The following is a 19,753-nucleotide window of genomic DNA, read 5'->3' as shown; positions in this document are numbered from 1 at the left end:
GCCGCGAAGTATTAAGAGTACAACCGTCTCCGAATGAGATTTATTCTTTTATAGCTACTTATTTAGAAGCTTTATTGGAAACTCGTGATAAAATTCAAAGTAAGTAATTGTTTATTTTCCCCTCAAAATATTCAAGGGGTGTACTAAAATTTTTAAGTCCCTAAAATGCGTGTTTGTTTATAATCTTTTGAAATTTTAAGTAACCAGAAAAACATTATGCGATATAATAAGCAGAGCTACGAATATTGCCAATATACTTCAAGTTGATGGTTTCACTTTAAAACAAGCCAATGAAACTGTTAATATAATGCATAAAAACTTTTTTGAGATCCTTGATAGTAAACGAAAAGAAAAGTTCGACGAGAGACATTCAAAAGAAATAAGGGAAGCTGAAATACTTTCCGAATTGGTGAAAACATGTGAACTAACAAAGTATCAAGTATTGTTCCTTAAACCGGTAATACGGGAAGCATTTAAAAATTTTATTGAAGAATATTTCCGAGCTCTAAAAGTAAGTTAAGCCACAATATGAAATATTAAATTAATATACTATTTAGATATGCATATATAACACAGGGCATGGCGTTAAGTTTGGATGTGGTTAGTCCAATATCAAAATTTACATTAGAAAAATATTTTGCGGATGCTCCGTCCCTAGAAATCATGACGGAAGCTGCAGTTTCAATTCAAGTAATGCACATAAAACTATGAAATTGTATTAACTATTTTATTCAAATTTATTTTTAAATATTTAACAGGCAGCATTTCGAGGCTATAGAACACGAAAGATTTTAAGAAAATCTACCATAAAATATATGCCAGGGACTATACGATTAAATGATTTGCCGTATCAAAAATTTGAAAAAGTAAGTACATATGATTATAACTACATACAGTAATTCTTTTGCTTATTCAATTACAAAATTTATAAATAAACTTTAAAGTTACTACAAAATTTTACACCAGCTGAGTACAAGAAAGCATATGAAGCTGCAATTGTTATACAGGTTTGAAATTGTTTTAAAGTTTTGAGTAATCAATTAAGAAATCGACATACTTACTTACATATGCATTTTTAATATTTAATTTAGAGAGCTTACAGGAAGAGTATGGGCACAAATCACTTAAAAAGAAGTTTGGTAAAATATATTTACAATATCCATAATATTTGCTTATCATTAATTTAAAAAAACGAGAAGAACCAGTACATTTTTCTAGTATAAAAGAGAACAAATTCTAAGAATCACACCCTTGATTTAATAATAAATTAATTAAAACTTGAAATTTGCACTGAAACTGATTCATTTTGTTAATTGAAAAAAATTACAAATGATGTACAAATTTTTTGTTGATAGGCTTAATTTTGATTTAATATTTAGAATAAGCTGTGCGAAATACCTGTTATAGAGATACTTGCCTAATTAGATCAAACAATTTTAATTTATTATCTGCAGAACGTTATTATGGTTTTATTTCATAGAGAGAATACGAGTACAAAAATGAAGAGGTAGCAGAAAAGAGTGAACACGAAAAGGGGTTTGAAAAATTTGGAAAAGTTAATAAAATTGAGGAAAATGCTGCTACGATAATTCAAGTAAGTTTCGAGAAAAAATAAATATGTATATGTGTAGAATTGCAAAATATGTATATAATGTATATGTTTAAAAACTTCCAGAAAGCTTTCAGAAATTATAAGAAAAAACAAGAGTCTTTGCAAAGAGAAGGAAACATTTGATAGATGCACAAAATATATGTATGTGTGAAAGCAACTACCTAATAAAACAAAATGCAAGTGAAAATTTGCTAATTAGTTTCATTATTATCCGATCTTATTTATTCCTGATACGAGTTTTTCATAAATGCACCTCAACGGAAACTTTATTATGTATTTCTAAGAAAAATTTTTTATCTTCTCCACTTGTAGCCACCCAAAATTAAATAAAGATTTATTAAGATGCATAGATTCTTTTGTGTTTCCTATCCCACCTACATTAGCGATATACCTAGGGCCCTGACAAATTGCGGTATGGCCGCCATCCCAAGCCGAGAGACTTCCATCGGGGTTACGAAGCTCCTTCGGAAGCAACTCAGCCGCAGGCGAGCCTCTGCCTCACATTCACACAATAAGTACTCCACTGTTTCGTGTTACTCCACCGGACTATCGAGAGCCAATGTCATGTGAGTACGCCCATTAGTAGCCTCAAATAGGGACGACCAAGTGCGACAAGCTTTCGTTCCCCCGGCCCAACGAAAAAAGCGGCTGCTCCCCTTTAGGCACGATTGTCAGCTCCCTTATTCTCTTACTGACCCGCATATCAAAGTTACCTTGTTCTAACTAGCCAGGATGCCAAGGGCATTAACCCATTTCTTTAGCACTTTGGACATAATAAAGATCTGCTCCTCCTGATGTTTCTTCTGTTACACTTCAGAGCACACAATTCAATAGCATAAATCTCAGCCTGAAGTATTTGTGGACAGTGCCCGAGGACTCTTGTGAGATTTACGTCCTCGCCGTACATACCTACGCCCACCACTTCATTGATTTTAAGCGGTCAGTGTGTGTCTAGTCCTGGATAGTTCAGGGTCTCCTGCGTTTAGTCCTTTACAACGTCATCACGCTTGCCTTTTACAACAACGACTAAATCATCAGCGTAGCCTTGTAAAATGTACACGCTATTGGACAGCTTGTACAGCAGACCATCCATTACCATGCACCAAAGCAGAGGAGAAAAGAGCCACCCATGGCCCGAATGGTAATGTCGGCGGTTCCCACATTAGCATTAATGATTCGGAATTGCGACATGGCCCCTATTCACCCTAGTAGGTACTTCAATCCTCTTATCGCACCCGCCCCTATCGATCCAACAGAAGAATTGTCAACGGCCCCTTTCATATCGAGGAAGCCCCCAAAGGCCACCTGTTTGGCTTTCAACGGCTTGTCTATTTCCTTAGTAAGTTATTGGTCGATATGACTCTGGGTGATATCATTGCGATTGGCCTTTAGTGTGAGTACCACCCTTACCTTACACCAATTTTGTCGAATATGACCGTAGCAAGCCCTAAATATTTGTGTTAAAAACGGCTATCTTTCAACATGGCAGGATAAATTCCATCCCCACCTGGAGACTTGTAGGGCTCGAAAGATCGCGTACAGCCCACCTAACTCCTGAATGTCTACATAAAAAGTCCGCCGCGTCTTTATCTTAGACCGACGACTTTCTTTATTGTATGAACTCTATGATAGCTCTCCCATTCAGACGTCTTTTGGTCTCCTTGAAAACTCCTTTTCAATTCAGCCAGCTTCCATTCTACCAAAGCACATATTTATTTTTAATATAAATAATCATACCCTATCATGAATTTTGTTCGGAGATCTGGAATTCGGAATTTCATATTGTCAATTTTGAATTACTAAAATTATGCTCCCAATATTAGTAATAGAGTAATTTTAAATTTCGTTCGTAATCAATATAACCCTCAAAAGAAAGAAAAAATCACAAGCAATTCAGACAGAGTGGTTGTTTTAAATTTTCAAGTTTTAAATATTTTGCATTGACAGTTGAAATAAAATACTGATTTTGAAACTCCGAAAAATAGTGCTGCCATTGCTAATTGATAATCTTTACAAAAGGAATGTGTTATCATTCAAAAGTTCTCTTCGTAGCTAAGTCCGTAATTCGTACAACTTTACGAGTGAAATTCATGATAAAACTGATAATAAATACTTATAAATAAAAAATAATAATTATAATATAGTATTTATAATTTATTATTATAAATACTTAATTTTAACTTGTAAAATAAACTTATTTAAAGAGAAAATATATTAATAAGTTTTCTTTAAATTTAACTTTTTTTTACAGATAAAGAAATATTTTATAATATTTTGTAGTTTAAGAAAAAAAAATGGCCTTAATTAGTTTAGTTGTGTATATGTATGGTGAAAGCTATCTGAAATGCAGCAAATATTATATCAAAAAGCTTTATCATATATTTTTTTGTTAAAAGCACCATCTATCAAAAAGAAGGATTTACTCAATGAGAATTATAATGAAACAGTCAACTTCAGAAGTACATTTCTATTAACAATAAAATAAGTTTGTGGCTGCGCAACTAGCGGTTATATGAAACACTAATAAGTGTACATTCATTTTTGTTTCCATATTGTGCTAAACAAAAATATATGGAGTAAGTTAAATTTATCCAAAAGAAAACTTCTCGGTCTGCATTCCTGAAAACACTTGATTGTTGTTATAAGATTAAAAAATTCTAATCCTCAACATTTTATAGCATATGAACATCTTATATGTATTTAAATTGTATAAGCTATGTACACTTTTTAGTTTCGCAGATTCTTGCAAGTAGTACAGAAAATTGTAAATACGTGCCGGCACAAAGTTATTTATCGTTTTTGTACTTCACCACAAGATAGCACTCAGTCACTGCTTTTAGGTTTATCTAATGCCATTATGACATTTTATTGACATTGTGATGTTTTGACGTCAGAAATTGAAGAAGATACAATTTGTTATATGTTTACATGGAATGACGAGAAAATCAAGTATTCGTGGCCAAATTCAAATAAAATTTTGTTTTTACTTAAAATATCTTATAAAAAGGTAATGTCTGACTACAATTTGCCAAGTATTGATGTAGACAAACTTTTTGAGCAACATAATGTTGTTGAAATAGATCAAATACAAAAAGTTCTGCAAAGAGAAATTGATGAAAAGAAAGAGGAAATTCGGGTAATGGTTGGGTAAGTTTGAAGTTTTATTTTATATTTTTTTAAATTAATTAAATTTCGTTTCTGTGTAGAGAAAGGTATAGAGATTTACTACAGGCGGCTGATACAATAACAGACATGCAAACTTCTTCTGGATTGTTATTAGACCAAATAAAAATGGTATCAAATAATTGCCAAAGGCTTAACGAAACACAATTATTTGGTTTTAAAACTGATAGTCAACTGGATAAAACGATTGAAAAAAATATGGAATTATATTTTAATACCAATATTCGGATAAGATTATTAACATTATTACCAGATTTATTATGGTCAAGAATTGATACAAACGAATATTTTGTAGCAGCACAAATTCATATCTTATCACAACATATTATTTCAAGTTTGAAACTAGAATCTAATAATCCGTTTTTAGCTTATTTCCCCGTGAAAAATAAAATATTTAATCTAGTTGACATGGCAAGTGAATCGCTGCGTGAATCTGTTGTTAAACGCCTAGAAAAGGACTCTTTAGATGCAGAAGATGCAAGTGATTGTATTTTATCTTTATACATATTAGATAAAACAAATTTAGATAAACTGTTATCAGCGTTCTTAGAGCGCCGAGTCGTAGCTTACAAAAGAAGCTTATGTGAGCAAGATGTAGAGAGAAGAGTTAAGGACCGCATATTATCGAGCTTAAAAGTATTAGTATCTACTGTAAAGTTAGCCAACAGCTGCTTTTTCTCAAACGAAACCAGAAAGAGCTTAATATTTGAGAAATTAACTGAATATAGACAATTTGATAAAAAACCTACACTTTCATATATTGATTACGATAGAAATGATTGGATGCCATTTTTACCTGCTAGTATACGTAATTTTAGGTGATTATTTTTTATTAAATAACATTATTTTGAAATATAAGTTTTACTATATTTTAGACCATCTATTGAAGATCCAGCTCTAGAAAATATTGTTGTAGAACAATGCTGTTCCGCATGGCTCAAACATATATCAGATATTTCCTCAACAGATTTGCGCAATTTGATTGAGTTAATAACTTCAATGAAAGTGATTCAAGAAATTAAAAAAGAGGTATTAAATTTTGAAAAGGATCCTCAATGGCCTAATAAATGCCAGTTATTTAAAATAACACCAACAATTGACTTTTATAAAGACTTGTATGTTCCACTAATTAATGAACGAGTTATGAATATCATCACTCATTCATGGGCAAAGTGCATAGATGACGTATTTGAGAAAGTTCAATCTGCCATTGAAGAACCTCAATTTGTAACAGAATATGAATATTTGTGGGCAGAAGATGAAAATGATTTACCGTCAAGTTTAAACCATGCCTTAAATCAAGATAGAAAAGACAATAGATTATTGATGAAAATGAAGGGATATAATGAAAATATTGTTTCCATTTGCAAATATTTCGACTCAAAAGTGCAGATAATATTTTCCGAAACAAATGGTTTATTAGAAGGCAATAATAAGAAGAATGACATTGATGCTTCTTTAGTCGAATTTTTAAAAAATGTAACACAAAGTCAAATAAATAATCTAATTACGAAACTTAAAACCTTAATTATCGAGAAGGACGTTGCTAGCATAGTTTTTGTTGCAAAATTATTAGTAGCTTTAACAGAGCTCTGCCCTTATTTAAAAGCCTGCTTAACATTTTCACAAGGGTATGCTAATTTATCTAAGGAATGGTCATCGCACATTGGAGACAAAAAAAATTTGGAAAAATGGGTCACTATATGCAATCTTATACAAGAAGAGTCTTTCTCAATGTGGAAAAAATTTTGTGATTTATTATTTATCGAATTTTTAGAAAAAAATCGTTTAAATGAAAATTTAAGCTATAGGACTATATTAGAAGACTTTGTGGCAAGTATTTTCGCTAGAATATTCATTATAGTTTTATTTCATTAAAATTATTTTGTAGAATTGGGAAACTATAGTTATAGAAGAAAAAGATGAACAGGAAAAATCAGTAACATCTTCAATACGTATACCATCGCAACCCAGAATAACAGTTCATAAATTCTTATTTGAATTAACGAAAACCTTAAATTCCATAGTACCACAGACTTTACCGTTGAATGTTTTACGTTATCTTATTTCCAAATTACTTTCCCATTTCATAGAGCATTTTAATAAATTAATTAATTCTAAATTTGCATCAAATAATCAAAATATGGCTTTACAATTATTTTTCGATTTAAAATTCTTACAAACAGTCTTTACAATACGCGAAGATAAAAAATTATCAGATGAATTTCAAAAATTAACAAACATATTAAAAAGCTACATTGATCCATTTGATTTTGAATTATTTCATTCATATTTAAGTGCAAATGTTAAAAAGTGCATATTTAGAATGCAACACCAATTAGGGATTTTATTACCATACCCCGAAAGTTTAAATGTTCTCACTTCTGATTTAAAAGGCTCGGCAAATTTAATAGAAAAGGATCCTAATGTATTAACATTAAGTTCCAGTGCCGCAACTGCTACTTGGTTTCCACTATTACCTGTTGTTACAGAAAATAAAGTAGAACCTACAATGGATGTTGAAAAGGTTTGCTTAATTTCCTTTTTTTTTAATATTAAGTTATAAAACTGATGTAAAATCCGATAAAATAAGATTTTAGACTGCTATCACGAGTTGAAATTAATGCGTTTTGCTTAAAAATTAAATAATTTGGGTTTTTTATTTAAAACATTTTATTTCAATTGAATTATTGACCAAGTATTGAATTAGTAGTTTTAAAGTTTAAAACTTCTTCTGTCGGATTTCTTATATTGTATTTTACGTACTTTTATTATATCTCTTTCTTTTAGGATATTTCATTCTCTCAAAGTAAAATTTATATAAGTATATTATATTTTATGATTTTTTGTGTGCTTTTGAATGATATTTTTTATTACATTAGTTTAGAGAAATTGCAAATCATATTATAAGCTTTTACTTAGAAAAATTTCTGTGAATTTTGTTTGTAAATTTTTTTATGATATCTATTTTTTATTTTTACCGAACTAATAATTTCAATTTAAAGTGATGTTAATCCTCCAATATTGGTTTTGTAATAACATGTATTTAAAATACTATGATTTATTTTATGAATTTTGAATTAGATTTAATTTTAACTTTGAGTTTTTGATTGCTTCCATAATATTATTAACCTAAAAAAAAAAAACATTTAAAACAATAAATTTTTAGGTTCCTGAAACAAAATTTCAAGCAATATCTGAAGTGGATGAAACAAAACAAGCTGCTCAAAATTATACTATTAACGTAAAATCAGGAGCAGCAGCCTTTTTTGGTGCTATGTCGCAGGATTGGTTTCGATGATATGACAGAAATTGTGATTCCAGTTTATTAAAAATTTTAATTGTTATAAAGTTACTTTTGTATTAACCATTTCTAAACAAAAAGAAGTAAAAAATGATGCAAATAAATATAAATAATTTATATAGTTTATGTGGTTTTTTTATAATTAAGTAAATAGAATATGAATACATATAATTTATATGTATTAAACATTTTCAATTTTAAAATAACATATTAAAATAATGAAAACATTAGTAAAGTAATATTTCTGCTACTTTCTTTTTTGTTTCTATTTATACCTTCTATATTAAATGTAAATAAATGGAGAATAAGAGTAATATATATTTCTGAATATACAAAATTACCTTCTTCGCGTGGGTACATTGTATCTCTTTAATTTTTTAAGATATAAATGAAACATTTAATAAAAGTTTCTAAAATAACATATGAAAACGAATGCATAGTGTGGGCTATGTTATTCAGAATGAAAATTAACATTCGTTTTATTTTAACTTCAATCCCAAATTGATAAATCAAATTAGTTTGTTTTTTTTAATCAGATAATTTAAATGATTTCAATTTTACATAAATAAATATTTTCCTAATCATATTCATTAAATTATTTTTCGTTTCTAGCAAATTAATTAGCATTTCCTGTTGATAACTTCCTTAAAATTGATTTTCAAAATTTTTAACAATTTATTTATATTTTAAAATTAGTTCCATATTTATTTATCTATTCATAATATTGTAAATTTTTATAAATATTATAAAGAAAATAAATTATCACAATCGGTATTCGCAACTCTGAGTATAATCATAACTTTTGACCTATTTCTTGCCACCTATACAAAAAATTAAGCGTTTTAGTGGATTCAACTTTAATTTTCTTATTGCAAGTACATATTACCTTTTTTACCTCCTCCACCTCCGCCCCCTTTGTTTTCATTTTTCGCTCCACCTTTTGACTTATCACCTTGATTTGGATTTTTACTTTCATTTTTGCCACCACCTTTTTTCTATAAAAAGAGATTAAATTACTTATAATCTGTATTATTTTTAAGAAACATCGTAACTGCATTTAGTTTAATTTTGTATAGTTAACCTTAATACTTGTTTAAAATACTTAATACATATTTAAAATATCTACTTATATTGAAAATTAGGATTATTGACTAAGAAATAAACAAGAGTATTGACTAAGAAACTCTATTGACTAAGAAATAAACAAAATTGTTAATCATTATTATTATTATTTTGGATAAAACTAACGTGGCATAAAAATTCATATATGAAACTGAAAATGTAACAAATGTACATACATACTTATGGAAAAATAACTTTAAATAGGTATAAATAATATTGCTGATATCAACTATTGAAAAAATTAAAATTTTTTTGGATTAATTGAAAAATTAGGTTAATCCTTACTTAATTGGATAAAATTTTCAACCAGCTTTTCCATTTTATCGTACAAGTAGTATGTTACATAAAAAATTAATTTCATAAAATTTTATGATAATAAAATTTTAACACTTAATTTTCAAATTTATTTAACATTCGACTTAGAATGTAATATTTTTTATCAAAACAATATTTAATGAAGAATACATGTTGTTAATAGTTATGTATAAAATATATATAGCATATATGTATGTATAACAAATATCGTTTTATTAAAAAATTATTCAACAAATAAGGGTGTTAATTGCCAGTTAGAAATATTTCAGTTATTATTGAACTTTATGGAACAGAAAGTGAAATTTATAATAATGATAATATTTTTTATATAACATGCTGATGCAGATTCATGTGTATAAATATTTACATAATTGTAAGAATTGTAAAAAAACTCTCAAATGAAGCAAGAAGTAAAAGTAATATTAAATTAAGAAATGTGTGAATATTAAAAGAATGGGATTATTTTGAAGCTGACCTGTTAAAATTAGCCAAGAATAAAGAACTCTGGTTAAAGTTTCTACCAGTTTATTTTGTTTGGCACACACTCACTCATTTGATATTAATTAATTTTAACTATTTGAATACGCAATACATGCACTAACGCATAGAAATTGAGAGTTATGCAATGAATAAATTAATTTTATTTTTATTTATTTTCTTACATTTCCACCGCCACCGCCAGCTCCACCTCCTCCTCCGCCACCTCCTCCTCCACCACCACCTTTGCCTTTAGCCATTTATTTTAGAACTCTTACTTTAAAACTTTCAATTGCCTCAAATTTAATTTTGCACAATTTTTAACTAAATACTTATGTAGGTTTTTCGCGATTTTATTCTTATAAAAAAGAAGAAATTAAAAAATTCTTTTATAATTGCACCAATTTGACTTCACCGTAAAAAAAAATATACTAATTAAATTACGTCGACAGGTACAGAACATAAAAATAATTTTCTTTTTTCAATATTTCAATTTATGCATTTATATGTATGTATACATATGTATGTCTGTAAGTACATATAGAAACGAAACAGTGTATAATAATATAATATGTCTACACGAGTAATTTTTTTTTAAAATGGGCACTAATACAGTTTCCTGTTTTACGTCGTCATCAATGAATTGGCAGTGATTTTCTATTCAATAGTCATTGCCCACCACTTTTATTTCCCTCTAAAATTCTCTTCATTCCTTCTTATTATTAGATAAACGTTATTATAATTTTATAAATTAGTTAGTGATACTAAAAAATTATAGCAGGAAAATTTACACGATATAAACTTGACAAAATTGGCTATTAGCACTATTACTATTAGCGCAAAAGTCAAAATGAATTAAATTGCAAAAGTGCCAGTAACACGTACTTATATTAATACTTACTAAGAAGCTAAGCCTGTATGCTCATACATAATTTAAGTGATTAACAGTCATTCGAATGAGTATCCCAGAGTAGCCTGAACTAATTTTTATATTTTCGTTTTCACAAATTTTCTATTTATTTAGAAAAAACAAAATTGTGTATTATTATTTTTATATCAATTTGTTGTGGTACGAGTATGTACCTAAGGGTGTGTAGGTACTTATACATATACATTATATATACAATATTTTTTATGTTTATAATATTTGTCTGCTAAATTTTATACAATATATGACCAAACTGATGTACTTAGTTGTTAATTTTACAATATTCACCAAATTGTAAAGTATATAAGTAATTTTGTAATGTACCTTACAAAAACCACATGATGATTAAAACTATATTATCTAATAAGTTGATATAGAATTTAGCAATAGTTAATTTTTATCACACCTTAAACCAGTGCATAACATTAAGCATGATAACTAACAATTTACTTATTGAACTTATTAAAATCGTTTTAATAAATATAAATAAACAACATTTGTGTATACAATGTGTGTGCATAATATTTATAAATGAGTGTTGCATATTTATCTAAATAAAAAACAAGAAAACAGAACTAAATATATTTTTATACACAGTGTAAAATTTTTGAGATTAATCAGGATTTAATGCTCTTACCCTTGTCTTTTATTATGCGTTTCATGTACTTGAAAGAGTTCGCCAATTTTATTTTAAAAAATTTCTTGGCATTAAATTAAAAACACATAATACTTATTTTTTATTTTATAAATGTATGTTTATATTTTAATTATTTGTTTCATAGAAAAGTTATATATAGAACGAACAGACTTAGCGAGAAATATTTTTTTTACTTAATGCATATTAAATGTTTTCATGCTCATATAGATATCCATATAATTTTAATAAATATTCAAAACTTTTAATTTCTAACTAGTCAATTAGGAATTGTATATAAGATAATAAATCGGTTTCGCTGGCAATTAAATTTAGCATTGTACTTTCATGTTGCAGACTTCCTATTATTATAAACAACTCAAGTTTTCGCAATAAAGTTTTTCAAACTTTATTATGAACTCATACTCAAACTTTATTCTGCACAATGTTATTGTAAATTTTATAAGGAGTCGTCGGCTATACTATTTACCTTCAACTTAGGCAAGTAATAATTTAATATCGAAAAATCTGAGATATTTTTAATAATGTCAGCTTCATTCTCTCTACATTTTTTTTAATCCTATAAGTTGACTTATATATTACAAAATGTAATAGAAATACATGATGTCTGATGAAAATTTTCAAAAGATATAAAAAATGTACATATGTGAGTAAGCAGGTCATCATTGAAATATTTTGATGTTGAGGAAATGAGAAATTTAAGATTTTCACTATATTTACACAAGCTCTTAATTATTAATGTGAACGAGTTTTACATATGTATGTATTTATGTACAAATAAAATTTATACTTTTATAAATAATTAAATTTATTTTATTAAACGTAACTCGTAAAAGAAGTGCCTACTTAAAAAGAATATATAAAGCTAAAATTTTGTTTTGCAAATTATCACAAATTAGAACATAAGGAATTCCAAAGTATTAAAAACAGTTTTTGAAATGGAGGAAAATCTGAAATGAATAAGAAAAAAACTTAAACGTTTCAAAATTCAGTATTTAATTTTGGCACTTAAATGTTAAAATAAAATGAAAATAAAAGAATTTTTACATTAATAGCAATTGCATAATTCCACTGTGTATTTTGGAAGTTGTAATATGCGTCTCATTTTATTAAAATCGCGAGTGAAATTGATTAGTAGAGATATTTTCGTTGTTAGGTTAATAGTTACTGCTGACATGAAGGAACTAACACAGATCACAATTCGACGCTGAATTAGAATTTTATACATGCAAATTTCTATATGGATACATACATAGATATGTTTGAATTTAGCACTGCAAGATTTTGAAAAAAAAATTATTTTTCCAGTTCAAATTTGTTAATGTTATTGTAAATATGGATCTAAATACATAATGAAAACTCACTAATATTCTTCTTCACAGATCGAAATTGCTTTAGTATGAGTTCTAATGCTAAAAATCTTATGATATTTTATATAAACAAATTTAGTAGCATTATTTTATTATAGCCATAAAATACTTATAAAATAAAGCTTCTAAAAATGATTTATAGTAAAATTTTTTATTAAAATATTTTACATATCTATATACACTCCAACTTAATCTTTGCTATTTGATCTCTTTAACTAAAATGCTAATATATTATGCAAATACGTACATACATGTATTTAATATACAATAATAAGCAAATATTAATGCCTATGTATCGTATATTGATATAATGTCATATTTTGTTCAAAATGTTTCTCTAATCATATAATGACCCTTATTTTACTGAATATTTTAATAAAATTTTAAATATTTGGCATAATAACATTATCAAATAATAACGAATATAACCATATGAATGAAAAAATTTCGTGTACGTACGTGAATATTGTATACTCTATTATACTCGTATATTATACAAACGTAAATTTAATGTATATCCATTCATATAATACACAGTTACACCTGGACAAGAAGAATTCAAAACAATCGAGAACTTACAGATAGAAATGATAAAAACTTAAGCATTAAACGTAACTTTAGAACCCTCGTGCTCATATATTCACGAATATAAAAGTAAAAACAAAATATTTTCTAGAAATATTTGTAAATTTCTAGAAAACACTTGCACTCAATTTGGTAACAATCATAAAATGGTATACTGTGAAAGAAAATGCATTCAAAATCTTGCAAATATCAATGATTATTCTTAGAATTCTGATTCAGCTAGTATTTATTCAGGTTCAACTGTATATTACACATGCATGTATTATATAATTTTATAAGCCTTTTTAAAAATCATATGAAACATATTTTTAAAGTTATTTCTTTAACTATAATATCGCATAGTATTTTATTGTACAAATGAGCCAATAAGTATATAAACACATTTGAGTCAGTCATCCAAAAACGTAAGTAACATCCGGTTTAAGGGATTCATTTGATTTTTACTTTTACTTTTTTACTGTAAATCACGAACGCTTTTTTCCCCTAAAAAATCGTTTTCAAATCAACATATGTGACAGAGTTACACAACTTTTTTGTCAGATTTTTTTTTTCAATAAAGTTTATGTCACAATAAAGAACCTATTTTTTATTTTACGAGCCTTATTACCATAACTTGAAATTAGTTTTTATATTTCGGGTATATGTATATATTTTATGGAGTAAGCTGAAATAAATGAAAAGTTTATGAAAACCAATTATTGTAATTGGTATTCATGATAATCGTATATTTGGGGATGTTGAGAGCAGACATGTATCACTTTTGCCTCTTGTCCTTAAATTTTCGAAAAAAGAACTAAAACTTTTTATTTTTTAATATTTCTTAAATTTTATCAATCTTAAAATGTGTATATTTTTATGTACGTTTTCATGTATGTTATTTTTTTAAATTCTAAATTATTAGGTTCTTCAGTCTATTCAGATTTTCTATATCACGAAAGATATAAAAAACATATTTTAAACAATATCATAACAAGATCAAAATTAATTTTTATTAACTTTAAAAATATGAGAAAGAAAAAAAGCAATAACTTAAAAAACATTTGCAACCGTGACTTAGCGAAAGAGTATTAAATCACTGATTTTTTGGTAACAATTTTTACAAATATTGGTATAGTATCATCCTTACACATCGGCGTATCGCAATTCCAACACGTATATGTAAAGCTTTTTTTAAGCTTATAAATTCAAAAACAGCACCGTTTTCTTTTACTCAATTTGGTGGCCTCTCTATACCGGACAGAAAAAGTTCTTTTAGTTCTGGTAGTCCCAAAAGTTTACTGATCGGAATTTTCTACTTAACAGATCGAAATTGCGAAACTTCCTTATTCTATTCTAGAGGCGTGCTAAAATTTTTGATTATAACTTTCGGTCCGGGGATGTTAAAGCACTTAATTGGAAAGTTTTGGTCTACCACGACTTTCGGGAACTTGGCCATTCCATCTAAAGTCATGTTTTCCTTCAATTCCATGACTATTCCTAGAAGTTCTTAGAAATTGATAAAATATTTTTTCCTCTATTACATAGACTGCTTCAAACTTAACTATTAGACTTAACTTTTCTCATACACTCCTAGGTTTGGATCTTCTTCACCAACTTCATCTAGAAACCTATTCACTATTTTTTCTACTTCAGCGTTAGTCAGCTACTTTTGCTCATTATAACATTAAGGACTAATTTTAATTTTAGGAAATCAAAAACAATTAGTGCTTTCGCTATTACTTGCCGAGCAAATATGTCATGTTTCAAAAAATATATTTTTTTGTAAAACGGCTCGTATATTTACTTAAATATTTTTATTTAAACATTTATTCAATAATGAAAATGTGATCATAAAATCCTTTTTTTCTTAAAAATAAAGTAAAAATTGATTTTGTTTTTATTTTCTCTATGCACATTAAAGATGATAATAATAATAATGAAGCAAAAAGTGACAAATTTTTAAAATATTCCGGAAATTTTAAAATGAATCCTTTAACTTCTAATATTAATAAATCTTCTGTACAAATTTTCTGTGTATGCGTATATATGCATTTACATATTATACCACTTTTAATATTCAATTCTCTTATATAATATATATATTGTGTGCATATATATATTTGTAAAGTACAAATATAATGTATATGTTTTGTATAGGTATATATCCACATATTATAGTTGTTAGATTTGTACGTGATTTGTCTAAAATGCGATAAAAATAAGTTTAGAAAATTTAAAAATTTTGTTCCATATTTTATGAAAATAAAAGAATTCCTTTCAGCAAAATGTGACGACAGAATCAAAAATATAAACTAAATGAGAACTTCGTATACGAGTATAAAAGACATTTATAACTATGTTGTGTATATGTGAGAAAAACGGATGTAAAGAATATGTTTTTTTTTTTTTTAATAAAAAGAATTTCCGACTAAATTTTATGAGCAAATATATTTGAAAATAGAAAATGTGACTACGTTTACTATTTCGTGTGGTTTCTGCATACCAAAACTAAAATTAAAAAAATATATATATACATATTTTTAAATATCTAGATATTTTAATTTGTTTTTATACTATAGTATACAAGTAACTTAATTATATTTTTTTATATTATTTATTTACTATAGAGATAATTTGAAACAAGTTTGTATAAATCATCCTTATATGCAAGATTGTAAATTCTCTCAGAATCTTGGTTTTTAGCTAATAAGTGTATTACAATATAAATTGAAATTTTGAAATTACTAGATCGATCTACCCAATACTGTTTGTGAACTTACAAAACGACCTATTTTTTGTATTAAAAACGAAAAAGTTATAAAAAGAAATTTCCATATAATTTAAAACATTTCTGAATATATTTTATATTAAAACCAATATAAATGCATATAAGTATACATAGACAAGGTATTATTATATTTTTAGTAACATTTTAATGTTTTATTTTAATTTTAAAATTTTTAATATTTAATTAAGAATTTTCTAAATATATCTGTGAATTTGGGAATCATTACTTTTATGTATTAACTATGTACAAATTAATATTTGTATTTACCTATTACTAACGTAGAAATTTACTAAGAAAAACCCATTTTAAAACGTTAATTGTCTTTGACAATTCAACCAAAATAAACTTAACTTCAGAAACATTATTAGAATTGAAATACTTTTTATACATTAATAGAATTTAGTAATATGAACACAAAATAAACATTATCATTGAAAAGAATCATTATTGTCGTAATGATTTTGAAATTGAAAAATAATTTTTTTCTATATATGTATAAATAATTCTGTAAATAAGAATGATTTTATAATGTAGCAAAATACAAAAAAATAAAAAAAAAATTAAAAAAACCTGTATCTGAGTATATACTTACGTAATATAAGAAAATTACAAGGACTGTTCATGTTTTGAAAGGATTCAAAAACGAAAAAATAAAATTTAAACAAAATTCAATATTATAAAGTTAGTTTAAAATGATTCTATATTAACGTTTAATAGAATGTTTACAATAAAGCCCTTAAGATTTTGTTTGGTGTTAACTTTAAATATTGTACAAGAAGTTAATAGATTGATTACTTTTACCCTAATGAAAAATATATTAAGAAAGTCAATGTTATTATTAAAATGTATAGGCCCAGAATTACACTAGATTCCATTTGAAATCTGTTAAACAATATTGTGTTTTGAAAATATAATTATAGATCATATTATTTTTTATCTATTTAAGACATATGATGACTATAATTTGAGTGCTCCTCTCAGTTAATCACAGCGTTTAATATATTATCAAATTATCTGCTCTTCATGTTAAAGGATTGGCTGTTCCAAAACAAAATAAAAATATTTGCCTTTCATACAATGTGAAGAATCAGAACAAACCATTTCTATTGAATTTCCTTTAAGTTTAATCGAATATCCACTTTAAAGTAACAGTTTTTAACATTTGTAATTATTTAATTAAATATTAGTTCAAAATTTTATTACTAAAAACAAAATCTCTATATATATGTGTACGTGTACATATATATTCGAATAATATAAAATACATAGTATATGTACATATTTATAGCAATAGAAAAATTTAAATTCAATTAAAAATAATCGGTTTTGTAACGAGATGAAAATGACACCAAAGTGAATTTTAAAATTTTAAAGGAGCGTGCAAAAAAAAAAAAACTTACTTTTATTTTTACTTAACAATAATCGTACAGAATATAATATGTATACATATATACATACCTGTATAGATGAACATATAACATGGGAACACAAAGTAATTTAATTTTATTTAATAATGGAAATGAAAATGAAAGGATCATACTATGTAAATTATATAATTTGTAAATATATATATTTATATATAATAACTTATATACGTATATTATGTACATTTCTTTGTGGTTACTGCACACATTGCTTTTATATATTAATGTATAATTCAAGCGAATACTACCTTATAAGACTAAAACTCATACATAAATAAAAAAATATTTATTTTAAATATAATACAGTTATAAAAGATATTATTTTGCTATAAATGTATATAAAAAATGTTAATTGAATTGTAATTAAATGTAATATGAAGCAATTAAAAATATTTAAAACTGACTAGAGTCTTAAGATTTCACTTTTATAAAAATTAAGTGAACTAAAAATTTAATTAAACTATATTTGCGTTAGTATCAATTTATATAGCATATTTTAGATTTTTATATTCTATTCTATAAAATTATCTACATTCGAATATCTACTTAAAAAAGATAAGAATTAATAAATAGATTTGTATTTAAAAATAAGAATGCTCATACACAACTAATATGTACATTTGTATACACAAGTTTTCATCTATTTTTTCATATCGTCTATATTTTAATTTTATTTATGATATAAATTTACATATTAAGTATAGGGATGTTCAATTTATGTATATGTAGGTATTATTATTCTTCTATAGAATCTGTAATTTAAATTTTGTTATATTTTTACTATTAAATATAGAAATGTATATTAAAGGAAAATATTTGAAAATTAAACAAATTATTATAGTTTTAAATAAGCATCCACATATATTTATTTAAAAGGCAATAAACAATATAAAAAAATATGATGGGTGTACTCGTATAATGTAGAATTGCTTTAAGAAAAATGTTTTTTAAAAATCCTTGTAGCATTTACTTACGACATATGGTGCGACATTCCAATACATTTTTCGAATAAGTCCAGTCAAAAAATTTTCTTTTAATATAGTATTTGAAAATTGTGTTTTAATAGTAATTTTTTTACCTTTTATTTTGTTATTTTTTGCTCAAATTTTCGGCTGCGATTCCCTTATTTTTACGTACCTCCTAAATAATCTGAAAATTTGACAAATTACTACTTTCAAATTTTTGTCCAAAAATCATTACTCTTAAACGGAAAATAATTTCAATTCATTATATACTAATATAAAAATTTTTTTTATTATGATGAAATTTTAGTAATTTCAATAATAAATTGTTCTTTTAAAAGGAGAATAAAAGGAACTGTAGGCTGAATGAAATTCCTGGATTTTGTAGCATAACTAGTGAAGCGTACAAAACTAATGAAATTTATTAAAGAAATTTTTAATTTAATTTTTTGCGATTTACTTTTATGTAATCTCTTGTATTCAGAAATTATTTGAAAACAATTAAATAAAAGACATAGAAAAATTTTTAATTTCTTTTTTCTTTTAAAAAATAAAAAAGGAGTGTTTACCACTTACCTATAATTTAATTGACAATTTTTATTATTATTAAAGATCTTTGTAATATTTAAACTTTATTTATTTATATAGTCATATCTTAAACATAACAGCACTTACAGCCGATTTAAATTAAGAGTTTGTAGAATAGCACATTTAACTTTAAAATATTTTTATGGTACTTATTTTAAAATGATTTTAGTTATATGTTTAGAATTTTAGTATAGAATATTTTAGTACTTTACAAGTGACACTATGTAACTAAAAAAATACTAAAACGAAACGAATTTTAGTAAAATTACATGGTAAAGATAAAGACATTGCTATTAACAGCTATAAAAGTCAATCAAGGCAATAAAGCATATTATTTAATGAAAATATTTCTTGCTTTTACAGAAGTTTAGAAAAAATTATAATTTTTAAGAAACTCATGTCTAGAATTTTTGGTTTTACTGATTCTAAGTAAATATTCTGGAGAAAACAAACGCAGAACT

At 25.9% G+C, this 19,753-nt stretch overlaps 1 protein-coding gene and 1 long non-coding RNA gene across 3 annotated transcripts; one reads left to right on the top strand and one right to left on the bottom strand.

Annotated features, from left to right (window-relative positions):
* Window positions 1-4,523: 4,523 nt before the first annotated feature.
* On the top strand, window positions 4,524-8,225 carry LOC129610541 (conserved oligomeric Golgi complex subunit 1). 2 transcript variants are annotated; one of them, XM_055523154.1, is made up of 6 exons: window positions 4,524-4,759; window positions 4,819-5,613; window positions 5,671-6,628; window positions 6,687-7,322; window positions 7,586-7,604; window positions 7,965-8,108. In XM_055523154.1, the coding sequence occupies exons 1-6, from the start codon at window positions 4,533-4,535 to the stop codon at window positions 7,970-7,972; spliced, it is 2,643 nt and encodes an 880-aa protein (XP_055379129.1). In that variant the 5' UTR covers window positions 4,524-4,532; the 3' UTR covers window positions 7,973-8,108. The 2 variants fall into 2 exon arrangements, with proteins under 2 accessions (XP_055379129.1, XP_055379128.1); XM_055523153.1 differs by lacking the exon at window positions 7,586-7,604 and having other exon boundaries at window positions 7,965-8,225.
* A 279-nt stretch (window positions 8,226-8,504) lies between these two features.
* On the bottom strand, window positions 8,505-10,476 carry LOC129610542 (uncharacterized). The gene is made up of 3 exons (XR_008697097.1): window positions 10,199-10,476; window positions 8,986-9,094; window positions 8,505-8,920 (listed from the first exon to the last, which is right to left on the bottom strand). It is a non-coding gene; the product is annotated as an uncharacterized LOC129610542 (long non-coding RNA).
* Between the last annotated feature and the right edge of the window lie 9,277 nt (window positions 10,477-19,753).

Source organism: Condylostylus longicornis, unplaced genomic scaffold (genome assembly GCF_029603195.1).
Source record: "Condylostylus longicornis isolate FDR11 unplaced genomic scaffold, ASM2960319v2 ptg000045l, whole genome shotgun sequence".
In the NCBI taxonomy this organism is placed as follows: Eukaryota; Metazoa; Arthropoda; class Insecta; order Diptera; family Dolichopodidae; genus Condylostylus; species Condylostylus longicornis.
This window is presented reverse-complemented; position numbering and strand designations above follow the sequence as displayed.